A 14,105-nucleotide genomic window follows, 5' to 3' on the forward strand; every position below is an offset into this window, starting at 1 on the left:
TGATTAACATGCCATGACACAATAAAAAGTAAAATGGTAGTTTTTAATTGAGACTTAAAAGAAAGATTTCCAACATAAACACATGACTTCACACATTAGGTAAAGCAATGCATCCATTCAAATCTGTCTGCATTGAAATATAAATCTACACACAAAGGAATTTGTTTGAACCAGGCATACGTTCAACTTTGACTCGAGCCACAACGTGTACACAGCTTTAGCACTGAATTTCAGATGTGTCATTTCTGAGCCTACTGCTTCACATGCCGGCGCTAATGTGGAAGTTTCCATTTATACTCAATATTTTAAATAAAAGGAAATCAGGCTAGAACAAACTGTTTAAACAAGAGAGACTGCCACCAATACAAACTAAAAACAAGCAGTTACATAAACTGGCAGAACAACTGAACAGATTCCCTTCACAACTGGCAGCGGAGAAGAAAACTTGATGTGGACAATGCGAGTTATATTTGTTGCTAATACGACTCATTTTCAACCCTTCAATTTCGACCAATTACTGGAGTCAAATATGTCAGCAAACATTCAAGAACTAAACTCAAAGACGAGGGAGATTTACAAAAAAAAATAAATCAGGATTGGATGAGGCTAATTAGACCGAGACAATCAGTAGGCCCATATTTACAGACTGGTTCTGTATCAAAAGATCATCCGCCAATAATAATGAATGACGAATATGGATCGGTTCCATTTCATGATATAATCCAGCAGTTCATCAGCTCATGTATTCTGCATCTGTTGGAATCAATGTACGGGAGTTCAGAACAAGACATGGGACGTGTTGGACAGACAGCCACCAAATTACAGATGTACACTCCACTACTGATCAATAACTAATCCTGCCATCTGAATGCAATCAGATGTATCTGGATGCTAGATAAGTGACTCCATACATTATTTCAGGTATGTGTGCACTCTGTGCCGGCTGCATTAACTGTTAAAGCAAAGAAAGTAGGCAGGCGGGAGAACAAAGGGGTCAAGGCAAAGACTGTGTGTAACATTAGGTTACATTAACCAGAGGGACAGGAGGAGAATGTGTCGGTGGTGGATGGAGTTGGGTCTTCAGAGGTCCCCCATGTCCCTGTCGTCTGCTCGGCGGGAGTCCGACCGACCGTTCATACCGTCCCTCCTGTCTCGCTCCCGTGACCCGTCTCTGGACGCGCGCTCTCGGTCCCTGGAAGACCTGCGCGACAAGACCAGATATTCAGAGAGGCAACACTAATCCAAAGAAAATAGAGTCAAATCTTGCCTGTGCATGTCTGTCACGAAACAAAGATACAAACTCACTGTTTATTCTTATAAACAAGTCTAGGAAAGATTATTTGAGAAAAGGCTGCAACTGTGACAGACAAAAAAAAAAAACAACACATCCAACTCCTGATAAGTGCCTTGGAGCAAAAGTCTGTGTGGGCCTGGTGTGAACTCAGTGGGTTGTGTACAAACTTGTGTCTGGAGCTCTGCTCGTGGCTGTGACGGTGGCCTCGGCTGCGGGAGCGGGATCGGCTGCGATGCCGCCTCCTCCTCTCCCTGGAGCGTGAACGGCGCTTGTCTCGTGATGAGGAGCTCGAGCGCCGCCTCCTGCGGTCACGAGAACGGGATCTGATGAGAGTGAGCGATAACACTTGGTTATAATAGATCACAAACGGCACTTTTCCATCAGAGCAACACAACGCTCTCACCTTTTTTGCTCTCTGCTTCGTGATCTGGTCCTAAGAAATAAGCAGAGAACAAAACCACATGCTTATATAATAAAAAAAATACGCTGAATACAACAAATAAAATTCCATGAAGAATTTGAAATGTTTGCACCCACCTCTTCTTCATCCGTTCCTCTTTCTCCCTCTCTTCTCGTCTCTTTAAGCGTTCCTGGTTCCTTTTCTCCTGCTTGTCAACCACAGTTTTCTGATAAAATAAAACCAAACGACCTGTTAAGAAGTTAAACATCTTGATCCAAACCTCTGTGTGTTTTGTTTTCAGCTCAATGTCAATCACAGAACTTTTACATGGTGAGACAGGCAGAAATATACCTTTAGTTGGTCCAGTTTTTCTCTGATCTGGATGAAGCCAAGGTGAAGCTTCCCACCAAAATGGTCGGCCAAGCGACGGTCGTTGTCATGGAGACCCAGGTAGGCAGAGCATACCTCGCACACCCGAAGCTTCTGCTGCTGGAAGCTGGAGGCTGGCATCGAGTTTCTGTACTCTTCCTGAGGAGACACAGACAAGAAAGAACATTGAGGGATCAGATGATAAATGTATTGATATAAAAATAGGTGTCACACTCCATTTCCTGCGTTGTTACTTCCTCACCTCTGCATCCTTCTTCCTGGTGCGGACCTTCTCCACCTCCTGCAGGACCTTCTGGGCCTCGTCCACGTTCCCCTCGGCTCCAAGCTGCTCAGCCTTGGCCAGCAGCTTTCCTATTTCCTCATTCAGCTCATGAACCTTCTCTGCCTATAACAGTCCAGAACAACACAATTCACATCTGGCTATTTCCTGCACAAAACATTAAAGAGCAAATTGAACAGTGCATTCCAAAAAAAGTCTATACATATGAAACAGGTGTAAAAATGTCTTCTTAAAATTCTGTTTGCTCACCTTTGCTGCCACCTCAGCACTGATCTCTTCTTGGGTCTCAGCGAGGCGCTTTTTGGCTAGTTCTGTCCTCCGGTCACAGTCGGCAATGAATGACTCCAGGTGATCCACGGCCTTTCAGAATGAGAAAATATGTTCACAGGAAGGCAGCGCAGATTCTTACTTTCTAAGACATTTTAATCTCCGGGTTATTAATGAGGTGCTGATTGTCAACTCTGCATACATCATATATGTGTATAAATCATGTGTATTTTATGTCCCTGAAGGGATCACAGGACCAGTGTTATCACTTCCCTTCCCCGAGGCTCAGTTTATCATATCTTTTATGGCCTTGGTTGCTTATGGCAACTGCTAATGGGAAATGGGTAAGCTTAACTGTGTTTTATCTTTCTATCTATTGACGCAATCCATCTCAGCTTGCTTGCTTTTAGGGCGTAGGTCTAAATGAAAAATACTTCATAAAGGATAAATGTACATCCTCCACAATATAGATCTGTTGATCTTGAGGCAGTGAGAACTGGAGTGTGTTGTACGAATTTTACGACAGTAAAAAATATCTGTTGCTAGCAAGTAAGTCCTCTATCATTAAGAATGCTGTAAAACCAATTTCTCCACATTCGATATGAAATTTTAATAAAACATCTACATTTATATCTAAGGATATAAGATTTGAGATTTAAAAACTGCAGTTAGTGTGAACAGATCAGCAAACATGTATTATTCATAGTAGGATATCACTTACATCAAGCTCAAAGAACAGATCTCTCTCCTTGGAGGCAATTTCATAATCTGCCCGAAGTGCGAGGTCATGGATCTTCGTACACTCTCCCAGGTCCATACGCTATCACCAAGACAAAGGCAGACGTCACACACACGCAAATATCAATGAATGATGTTGTATAAATAAATCATGGTACATATTTGTTTTTCCTTCCTCTTTGTAGTATTTGACTGCCAAGAGAATTAATATCCTGTGAGGAGTCAAATGTGCTTTCAAATGGCGATATATTCCAGCATTTTAAAGTATACATATTTGTATAGTATGGTGAAGCTAAAAACAGAAATGCAGCCAACTCACAGTTCCGGACAGGATGTCATGTGGACAGCAGTTGAGAAGATGACTTTTGCAGACTCGCTCGTCAGTGAACTTGACCCTCTGCCTCGTCTCATCCCCTGAAATAATCAAGAAAACAACCAGTGAGAAAGACCTCACATACTTGGTAGCAGGTGCGAGGTTTCCAATGGTTTAGTACATATTACTATACTGCAGTAAAAAAAATTCTGCATGTTTGTCAAAATACCTGCATTTGTGTGAAAACCAATTGTTATATATCTGGAGTTTTACATATTTTATTAATGCGACATTTACCTGCAACAAACTAACTGTGTGTGTAGTGGGCTATGTTTAATTATGTGACAATGCAAAAGGTAGATGTAGCTCTGCGTTTTTACCTGTGTTTACCTTACCCACACCTTGATAAAAATGTGGAAATATTAGAGCCTCTGTTCCGTTTAACTTGCGATCAGGCTCAACGTCCACTCTTTAAATGTGGAGCAACAAAAGATGAAGACAAGAGGGACACAATATGTTATATTTGTTACCTATGGCTGTTTTGGATTACCATGACCTTGTAGTTGGAAATGGTACTATGCAGGAAAGCCTGCTGCTAAGACTATGACAGTAAAATGTAAACATGTCAGACAAATATTCCAGCAAAGACCTTTACAAATATTAGAAACGTGAAAAAAAAATACAAAAAAATACAAAAGAAATCCAAGGGAAAAAATGGGTTTATACACACTGCGATCTGCACCACATACTGTACCCTTCTGCATCTTCAAGACCTCAGCTGCAGAATTTTAAACCCGCTGTAGAAAAGTATAAATGGGAACAGTTTTCTTGCCCATACCTGTAGTAAGAAGTTGGGAGTCATACACAAGTCAGATTGAAAATGATGTGTGCAAAGTTTTTGTTTCGACTGAATGCAAAAAATGCCTTCTGAAAAACAAGACGTCTAATGGGAATTTGAGAACTTCTCCTTTGGCTTCAGCGGAACCAGACGTCTTATCTCAGACTGTATAGTACTACTCCAAATTGTCATTCTAGTGCCACTGAAGATTAACCCATTTGTGTGATTACAAAATGGCTACAATAACTTCCGAAAGGCAAACAAATCGTTTGGATATTCATCATAACAGCTTTAAAAATTATGTGTGACTCACGGCTCGATGAACATGAGGCTTTTCTGCAACTCCTTTGCAGATTGATGTAGGCTGGCAAAGATACACTGAACCTTAATGAATAAAATAAAGGGGCCACAATTGTTCAGTTTGTATGCAACAAATGTATGGGAAGAATTTGATATCAATGTCATCACACATACACCCACAAACTCACAACACAAAGTAACTCTTACAGTACAAATCGAATTAACAATTTGTTAAAACATAATCTAAAGGGCTGCAAGTTTATTCTACCGACATGATGCATCTCCTTTTTATTAAATAACATGACAGCAGCAAGCCGTCATGTTCTGCTAATGGAAACCAGACTTGACAGCTGATTCATCTTTTAATGTTTGCATCCAAATGGCTGAAAGTTAATACCAAAAGTATATATTAGCATTAAGAGATAACAGATTTGCACTTGCCGTGTGCAATACATTGGTTAGGTCTCAGACATAAGTTTTACATTACTGTTGTTATGTTTATAGATTCTACACAACAATGCAATCTGAAGCAGAGGGGAAAAACACGGCTATCATATCCATTTTTACACAATTTCAGCAAAACCAATTCCAATTTTATTTACCTTTGTACCTTGATGTTTTTTCTACAACATTTCAAATATTGAACATTCAGTCCGTATAATCATCTTACAGATGACATACATATGCATGGCATACATACACACGTGATTTTTTTATATAAAACATGGAATAAACTGAAGATATTTGATACAATGCACTGTTAACAATATAAAAGCAGCAACATCTAAATACTTCTAGTACATTAACTAAATGTGGTTATAACATTACACAAACAAGGAGCATTGTACTGCGTAATAAACGGTTATTTAATAATTTAGTAAGATTATGATGTCATGTCTAGATCTGGAAATTGGATGTTTACAAAAATGTACCGGGGTTCCTATTGATTTAGACAGTTTTATCCTTTTCTTTCAGTTTATTTTCTTCGTGCAAATATCACGTATATGGACAATGACTATGCTTTACATGCGCTGCATTGAAAATACCTCATTCCTTAAGGAGATTTTTCAGTAATAGCAAATGAAATGTAAATGCAATTCTTTAGCCCAATAATAGACACAACGTGAAGGCCCAATATAACCGACTTGTTTGTTGAAGCTGCATCAATGATCATTGTAATTGTAAAGTAGTAGAGTTAAGGTCACACGTATATTAATAACTATATTAATGCTCTAATTAGTTGTTGTGCATCGTCCAGTGTAGAAAAGCAGCAAAGCAGCGGAGGGTCCATAACTTCACACTAAACACTAGCATCTGCTAAGTTAGCCACGAGCTACGTTTAAGGTTCACTTTCAGAGCGACAAAAGCGAAACTTCAATATCTTTAGATTCATGGATGCAAACATTAAACTCGTGTGTTAATCCGTTAGAGCTCTTCGAGTCTAACTGTGCGGTACTTAACGCAGCCCTCTTTAGTACATCCATTCATGCAGGTCTGTCCATCACACGACAACAGCAGCCAGCCTCAGCGGTGGCTCCATCTTGGCTATGCTAGCTCAGCTAGCATGCTACAGCAACTCACCATCCCTCGCTGTCCCCATCAGCTGGTCGAGCAGAGCCCGCATTTGAGCCTGGGCGGACATCTGTGGGCCTTCCGTCGACGGCGCTGTGTACAGGTTAGAAAACAGAGCGCGGCTCCTCGGTGTTCCGTTCAGGTGATGTGTGATACTGGGTTCGTCCAAGCATCACCTCTCGCAGCTTTTCTCGATTTCGTGGATTCGTCTGTTTCCGTTTCGCACAGGGGAAGTGACGACACAACCAGTGGTTCCGGTGTTCTGCCGAAATCCGCATGCCCGTTGAGAATCGCATGCACCTCGCGGGAGCGCGCCAAGCTAAACTATATAATCTCGCTTGTCGGTGTTTGTTAACGATGATAAATGATCCGATGCTTGTTGTTCATGATGTTCAGAGTCACTGATGATGTATGAGACTCCGGTGGAGACACTTTTCCTCGCGTTAGTCTGATCAGTCAATATTTCTGAGGACGTTGGCATTAAAATGTGGAAAAGACAAAACTGTCCAACTCAGTCTAATAAAGCTTGTGATCGAGACTGTGGCTGATATTTCTTGTGTCGTTAGTTATTGTTGAACTGCTGCCATGTAATGTATACACAGCTATTTCAGCATTATTGACCTGATTGTCCTGTCAAACATCTAAAAAAGTATTTTAAACTACTAGCAGTTTATAGATCTCTAGAAATAAAGTTTATATTGTGAATGCATTTTTTTGTAGTTGTGTATTTGATGAATCGCTAGGATTTGCATCCCCTTCTTTTCTTACATTAGATGAGTGTCGGATGTGTGAAATTCTCAATGTTGAGTCAAAACAGACTTTTTAGATGTTTGACTCATCTGTAAAGTGTCAGTAATGCTGAACTACCTGTGTAAATATTACATTTCACGTGTTAACCGTCCTCAGAAACATCGACTGATCAGACGAATCTCGAGGAGATGAGTCTTCAGCTGAGTCTATAAATCACTGATGACTCCAACAAACAGGTTGTACAGTATTTCGTTGCCATGGAGATTATTGAGACTCGAAGCGTCTTTCCGCTGCGGTTGTGCGCGCTCCCGCGAGGCGCACGCGATTCTCCGCGCAACGGCGGAACTCTGCACGACACCGGTTAACAGGCGTCAGGGTGAGGGGCGGGTCCTAGATCCGAAACTGGCCCGTCATTGGCGGACAGGTGAAGTGACCAATCAAAGCTTCTTTAACTAAACTCCGGATCCTCACAATCTGTTTTTCCCTGAGTTTGACCTGACAGGCAGCAGCTATCACAGAAGGTGAGCCCCACTCACTCAGTGTCAGGACCGGGTTCAGGTCACAGGGGGGTTCTGTTAAAGCTTGGGTCGTAGATGAAGCTGTGGTCACTTTAATGTCACTTTAACGGACGACAGAGCGCCACCTGGCAGCCAAACAGAAGCGGTTCAGACCCGTGTGTGCTTTGTTTACTGAGGTTGACAGGCAGCTCGGTCGCTGTGTGTCAGGCCTCGGTGTCTGCGTTAGCGCCGCTGATCTCAGGACAGCCGTGGGAAGTAAGTAAGAACAAACTTTTCTTCAGTCTCTTTTCATTCTTCTCTCAGCTTCAGTCACCTTGTTGGACCGAGTTCTAAACCAACCAGGTGTTCGCTGCAAACTTTAGCTGCTAACGAAGATAGCTGCACCCAAAAGTAAACCCTCCTCCCGGGCTACCTGGCTAGCATGGCACGGTGCGTTCACTGAGGTGCATTTGACAGCGGATGTTTGCTAACTTAAACACACATGTTCAAGTTTGTATTTCCCAGACACTAGATCCTGTGCGATTCCTAAACGTAGTAATGTGCCTGTGGCTGTAACAGGGTGTGCTAGCCTGGCCGGGGATTATTATTCATCGTGGGTTTGTTGTTTTCGTGCTGAGAAGTCTCTGGAGTCCGAGCTGGCACCGTTTGAATAGGCCCAGGTCCACAAAGGTTGATGCAGCAGAAACAGCTGGACTCTGCTGCCTTAGTGTCTGATCATGTGCTACATCTGTGGATGCCTGCAGGCCTGTCTCTTGTTATTGATCGTTGTTATGACACATGCAAGTGTACCATACATATTGTGACAGACACAGAAGCAAACTGCACCTCACGATGGGAGTATCCACCGTGGAGTCCTTAAAGGGACATTTCACCCAAAAATGAAAAGTCACTCACTTCACACTTGGATGAAACCATATGAGCAGCATGGAGGCATCTTTTGGGTTCTGGCCAACATTCACTTTAATTGTAATGGATTTGGCTGCAACGCTGTTTACCCCTGAGAGTCCATAAGTGTTTTGTGGACTCAAACACTTCACCCACTCCTCCCTCATTTTCATTTTTGGATTAACCATACTTTGAAAGTGTATTTAAATGGTTACTTAAAGCAACACTATGCAACTTTTTTTTAAGATAGCAGCTTGATTAAAATGAGTTTGATGGTTCACTGACTCAGAATAGGGAGAATGATGCCGTTTGTGTAACTTTGGTGAGTGGGTACGATCTCCTGTTACAGGTCTGATAGCTGCACCTTCATCGTCAGAATCAGGTCGAGCAAGTTCAAGAGTAATGCTGTAGTAACTGTAGATCAGTTTAAAAGACTTAAGAGTCATTAAAAAACAGCGTTTTTCTCTAATATCCAGCGAGGAAACTTTAAAAATATAAAGGCAAGGTTATTTGTAAGGCACATTTCAAAGTGGTTTGAGTAAAATACAAAAAGCATCATGACAAATTGTAAAAGCAACATAAGACAATACAAACTAAGCAAGAAGAATTGTAAAGTTACTTTAAGATTAGGATTACACTGTGGGGTTGTTTTACTGTTAACTCTTTCCTGTGTTAGGTAGATCAGTGGCCCAGTAATGCTTTGAGGCGACGATGGAGACCACAGACCATGCCACTGAGGGCGACCCTCTGAAGAGAGGAGAGGAAGAGACGGGACCAGCGCCATCAGCAACAGAGCTGAAGAAGAAGAGTTGTAAGGAAGTGCTGGGTTTTGCCAAACTGACCCACTGGCGAACTGCGGTCTTCTTCTTCTCCCTGTTCCTCTGCCTCACCATCGTGTTTGCCTTCTCCTTCATCATCCCCTGTCCTGTCAGACCGCAGTATCTGGTTTCCTGGAACAGGACCTTCTCTGAAGCAGGTGTGTGTGTGTGATGGTGTGCATTTTGCTGCTCGACAGTGTCTTGAATGTGGGACTGACTTCTTCTCTCTCTGCCACAGAAACTTTTGATTTCTTAGCGGTTGAAGCTGCGAGTAGCGACAAGGTGCTGGACGTCCTGTTTGTGCTCAAAACCAGAGAATGCAGTGTGAACAACACCTGTGCTAATGCAGGTATGAAGGGCTTTTCAATTTTAATTCAATCAGAGTTGTTGCTCAATGTAAATGTTTGCTTTAAATGACTGATGTTGTTTTGTGTTCATTCACCCTGTGTGTGTTTTCCAGGTCTGCCTTCGCCATGTGTGTTTGTGTTGGCGGTGGATGGGACAGATGGAGAGACCCTGTGGGAGCGTCCACTGCATCCTGAGTTCCACTGGGCCCAGTGTGGTCTGGAGAAACCAACAGGCAGAACCTGGGACTGCCTGCTCTCCCACTCCGACCAGATCACCGCTGTGGACAAACACTCTGGTTTGTGACTCATCTCTGTCTCTTTGTTATGAAAACTATAAATTACATTTTCATGATAGATTTTTATCCCAACACATTTATAGTCATATAATTAACTGTATGATATATATAACAAGTTGTTTCTTCACTTCACTTTTTAAAATTAGTTTGTTATTCTTTAAAAGAGCAGTGGAATGTTTAACCTTCTTTTTATATGACTATTGCAAATTGTTCTGAAGTAATGTGTTTTTGTGAAAATTGTATTTATCACTGCGTCCATAGGTCACGTTCATAATAATAAACGCAGTTAAAGCAAGGATTTAACACATTAAAGATACAAGTGGTGGTAATAAGCACAAAGGTTCTTTGCCTGGTATAACTCCATGTGATGATGATGCAGTTAAAAGCTCAGAGAAAAGTTAGTCAGTGGACTTTAGCAAAACTGCTTTTCCCAAAGTAAAAAATGAAATGTCATGCTTAAAGGAATTGGTAGTCGATGTTGTATAGTGTGATAAACTCGGTCAGATTGAGTGTTCCTGTGTGGTGTGTTTGTGTACAGGTGAAATAAAGTGGCAGCAGCCTCAGCCCTCTGGTCTCCACAGCACTGTGCCTGTTCTCAGCGTCCCAGATCTGGATGGGGACAAGGTCAATGATGTGGCTCTGGTGGCATCTGACAGCACACAGGTGAAAGTCAGCAGTGTTGTTTATTACAGAGACATTTATTTGCCTCTTTTTATAACATAGACCCTGTTCAGAGGCGTCAAGGTCTGTCCTGAGGGATCTAATCACAAGCGGACAGCTCTGAGTTCATCGGTTCACACCTGGGATTCCAATGAGTCTCCATGTGTCTCAGATCTCAAATGCCATCTATTAATGTTGCACTTACACAGAATCAGCCAGTCTCATGTTTCCCATCATACCTGCAGACTCAGCTGGTGTTCCTCTCAGGGAAGACGGGTGTCCAGATTGGTTCCACTGTGTCTCTTGAATCCACAGGGACACACAAACATCTTCTCCATCGCACTGCAGAGGATTCTCTCTATGTGCTGCTCCAAACAGGTTTGTATCTGAAATCAACCATAGCAATCAGGTTACTACTGTGTATCTGTATTCACACCAGTCAAGTTTAACTGATGGAGGATGTAGTAGAACTGCTCTGCATCAACAGAGATAAGAAATGTCATAATAATTATTTTATATTATTTAACACACTTGGAAAAACTTAACTCTTGATGTTATTGTGTATTCATTCAGACACTGGCTTGTATGGACTGGCACTGTGGAGGATTGCTGCCAAGGCTAAAGCAGGGATGGAGGTCAGCTTAAAGAAGGATAAACACTGGGAGAAAAAAGCTAGCGGTGCAACCGGCCTTGTACCTATCTACGAGTGAGAGGAGCCCTCATTGTACTTGTTATTATTTCACTGAACAACCTGAAATGATAGAGACTGTGGCTGATATTTCTTTTCTACTTTTGTAGGTCTGACTCAGTGAATCAAGTGGTCAGAAGAGAAGAAAGAGATGATCCAGCAAACTTGCTGCTTGTGACCAGCACAGAGGTGGCGTTGGTAGACGGAAAAAATCTGCAGCTTCTGTGGATATTCAATACCAGCTCAGTCCTCAGGTATCCCGCCTGTCTGTTTTTAAGATTATTATTTAATCTATTATTAGATCAATCTTATGGTTATGGGCCTAAAATGAATATTGCACTGCCAGATAAACATTTAATTGAGTATTAAGTAATTGGAAAGTAGATGCATTATGTTCATATTGTAAGTAAAGCTCTTACTTTACTCCAGTAATGTTTCTCCTCTGTGTTCTCATTCATCCAGCGAGCCCTCCTTTGGCCACTTTAACAAAGACGAAGTACTTGATGTTGTAGTTGAGGAGGATGTTGGCAACTACACAAAGAGGGTGAGTCGGGTTTAAAAGGTTCCAACACTGTTGGGATATCTACAATATGTCCACCTCCTCTCATGCGGTGTTTGATTTGAATAATATATTAATTTGACCACTTTCTGTTTTAAATGAAGATAGTAATCCTTGACGGGAAGTCCGGTGGTGTGCTGTGGGAAGTCAGTCTTTTGTCTGGTCCGAACGCACCGAGGCCCGCCTCAATACACACCACCACTTCTGTTTCAATCTTTATGTTTTGGGGCACGATGCCCACAGAGACCAACTCTTCTGTGAGTACACTGCCTTAATGGAAAAGATGTATGTTACAGATTTGCTTCAGGAACACAAACTTACTCACAAAACATTGATATTCAAATATTTCCTTCCAGATCCCTTTAACTAGTGAGCGACGCTCTTACATGCTGCACCCTCTCTATTCTCAAGTTCTCCTTGAGTCTGCCAATGTCCTGGACCACATCATAACATTTAAAGGTACGCTTTAATGTCCTATTCTTTTTAATCATATCTTAACGTAACTGCAACAATAACTCGGAGGGAGAAAGAAAACCGCTCTTTGGTGTGACTAAATCTGTGATCTTATCTCAGCCACTCTGTTGGAGCGTGGGCGCCACGCTGCCTACTTCCTGCTGACAGGTCCTGGGACTGAGGGGGATGAAGACATTGTGGTCCTCAGCAAGCGAAAGCTGAAGCAGGATGTCCCGCACAGCAAAGTGCTACGTATTGGCACCGGGGGAGGTTCGGAGAGCAACGATGACATTATAGAGGCGTTCAAACGACTCCGCTTCAGTGACGAGTGAAGGGACCAACTGGGACGCGTACAGAGATTCCTCAGTGTTTGAACCAGTGGGTCACAGGTGACTGTACGATGACTTAACTGGGCTTTATAAACCAAAGTGTGTGCACTAGTTACATTTACTTTCCTACTGCTGAAAAGATTCCTTCAAACTGAGCTTTACCTTCAGACGTGACTGTAAACATACAATCATTAGTTTGATTTTATGTCCAAAGAGCTACTTGTCCTCTGACTCCTTCACTGTGCACAGACGCTGTTTTCCTGCTGATGAATCAAGAGGGGACAGGCCTGGTATCGTTTCTAACATGGGTTATTGTTTGGTTCTATGCAACTGTATGTGGCACTGTGCTTTAAAGGAAGCAGACGCACTCTGCCACAGGAGGCATTCTCAAATCGCTACAACCTTTATATGCCACAATCATAGGGCTACTTTTCTTTAGTTGAACTGAATGATTTAACTGCTCGGTGAAACAGATAGTTGTGCGGAAAAACTTGAAATCAGACAGAAACACCATGAACCTTAAAGTACTGCCATTACATTTTTTATTATATTGTATTTGCTGGCTTTTAGTCATTGATACTGTTGCCAATAACCAACACGTGTGTTATTTACTTAATCCAAGATGCTGTAAGGGTGAATCAAAGGATCACCTACTGAGTCATTGCTGTACGTAAGAAGCGGTTTCTTTTCTTTGTGATTTATATGAGTTAAAGAGTTTCTGGTTTATGCTTTACATTAATATATTGACCTGTTGGGCAGGTCTGTGTTGAAGCTGGCTGTTCTTTCTGACTTGACAAGCTTGAATCTGAGCAATATTAAAGAGTTTTAAAATAAGTGATCTTGTTTAATCTCAAAGATGGTAAACAGATTATATTTATGTGGAGCTTTTCTAGTCTTTATCAAACACTTGAAGCATTAACACATTCATACAGCACTTCTATATGCAGCATGTTTTCCATCCCACACTGTTGGAAAAGGCAAAGTCAAACCAAAAAAATAAAACAATAATTAAATACAGCACATGTTGAAATTCATTTTGTCAGAAGCAGTTGATGATTCATTGAATCTCAAACTTCTGCATCTGATGTTTTGCACCAATTAAATTCTGCCCAGTCACAACATATAAAAGGAAACTAGGTCGCCTCCTGGTGTTGTAGTATAGACACTGCATGATGAGTAGGCGGTAGATGTCATGCGCGCAGCAGGCTGCCTCACGTGCACTCGATCCATTGACAAACTGAGGCCAGTCACGTAGTACAGGAGTTGAACTGTACACTTTACTCCCTCAACAGTTCAGCGCGTCATTTTATCACCGTGACGCACGATCACCGGCAGGCTCCTGCCTTCCTGAGCTATCTCGGAATGGGAAGCCGGTCCATGTAGGGAAGTGGTCGGATCGTGAATCACTTC

The 14,105-nt window shown here is 42.0% G+C and overlaps 2 protein-coding genes across 9 annotated transcripts; one reads left to right on the forward strand and one right to left on the reverse strand.

Annotated features, from left to right (window-relative positions):
- Positions 1-24: 24 nt before the first annotated feature.
- luc7l (LUC7-like (S. cerevisiae)) lies at positions 25-6,633 on the reverse strand. 3 transcript variants are annotated; one of them, XM_069517082.1, is made up of 12 exons: positions 6,402-6,602; positions 4,834-4,904; positions 4,437-4,520; positions 3,689-3,783; positions 3,353-3,451; positions 2,614-2,724; positions 2,326-2,469; positions 2,046-2,222; positions 1,832-1,920; positions 1,698-1,727; positions 1,462-1,617; positions 25-1,201 (listed from the first exon to the last, which is right to left on the reverse strand). In XM_069517082.1, the coding sequence occupies exons 3-12, from the start codon at positions 4,444-4,446 to the stop codon at positions 1,081-1,083; spliced, it is 1,032 nt and encodes a 343-aa protein (XP_069373183.1). In that variant the 5' UTR covers positions 4,447-4,520; positions 4,834-4,904; positions 6,402-6,602; the 3' UTR covers positions 25-1,080. The 3 variants fall into 3 exon arrangements, with proteins under 3 accessions (XP_069373183.1, XP_019938863.1, XP_019938862.1); XM_020083304.2 differs by lacking the exon at positions 4,437-4,520 and having other exon boundaries at positions 6,402-6,621; XM_020083303.2 differs by lacking the exons at positions 4,437-4,520; positions 4,834-4,904 and having other exon boundaries at positions 6,402-6,633.
- An 870-nt stretch (positions 6,634-7,503) lies between these two features.
- Positions 7,504-13,529, forward strand: fam234a (family with sequence similarity 234 member A). Of its 6 annotated transcripts, none has more exons than XM_020083442.2 (12): positions 7,504-7,915; positions 9,222-9,521; positions 9,602-9,712; positions 9,824-10,006; positions 10,545-10,669; positions 10,912-11,044; positions 11,240-11,372; positions 11,465-11,608; positions 11,817-11,898; positions 12,018-12,170; positions 12,270-12,372; positions 12,487-13,529. In XM_020083442.2, the coding sequence occupies exons 2-12, from the start codon at positions 9,257-9,259 to the stop codon at positions 12,696-12,698; spliced, it is 1,644 nt and encodes a 547-aa protein (XP_019939001.1). In that variant the 5' UTR covers positions 7,504-7,915; positions 9,222-9,256; the 3' UTR covers positions 12,699-13,529. The 6 variants fall into 6 exon arrangements, with proteins under 6 accessions (XP_019939001.1, XP_019939004.1, XP_019939002.1 ...); XM_020083445.2 differs by having other exon boundaries at positions 7,504-7,663; XM_020083443.2 differs by having other exon boundaries at positions 7,612-7,919.
- Positions 13,530-14,105: the final 576 nt, after the last annotated feature.

This window comes from Paralichthys olivaceus, chromosome 21, assembly GCF_024713975.1.
Source record: "Paralichthys olivaceus isolate ysfri-2021 chromosome 21, ASM2471397v2, whole genome shotgun sequence".
NCBI classification, from domain to species: Eukaryota; Metazoa; Chordata; class Actinopteri; order Pleuronectiformes; family Paralichthyidae; genus Paralichthys; species Paralichthys olivaceus.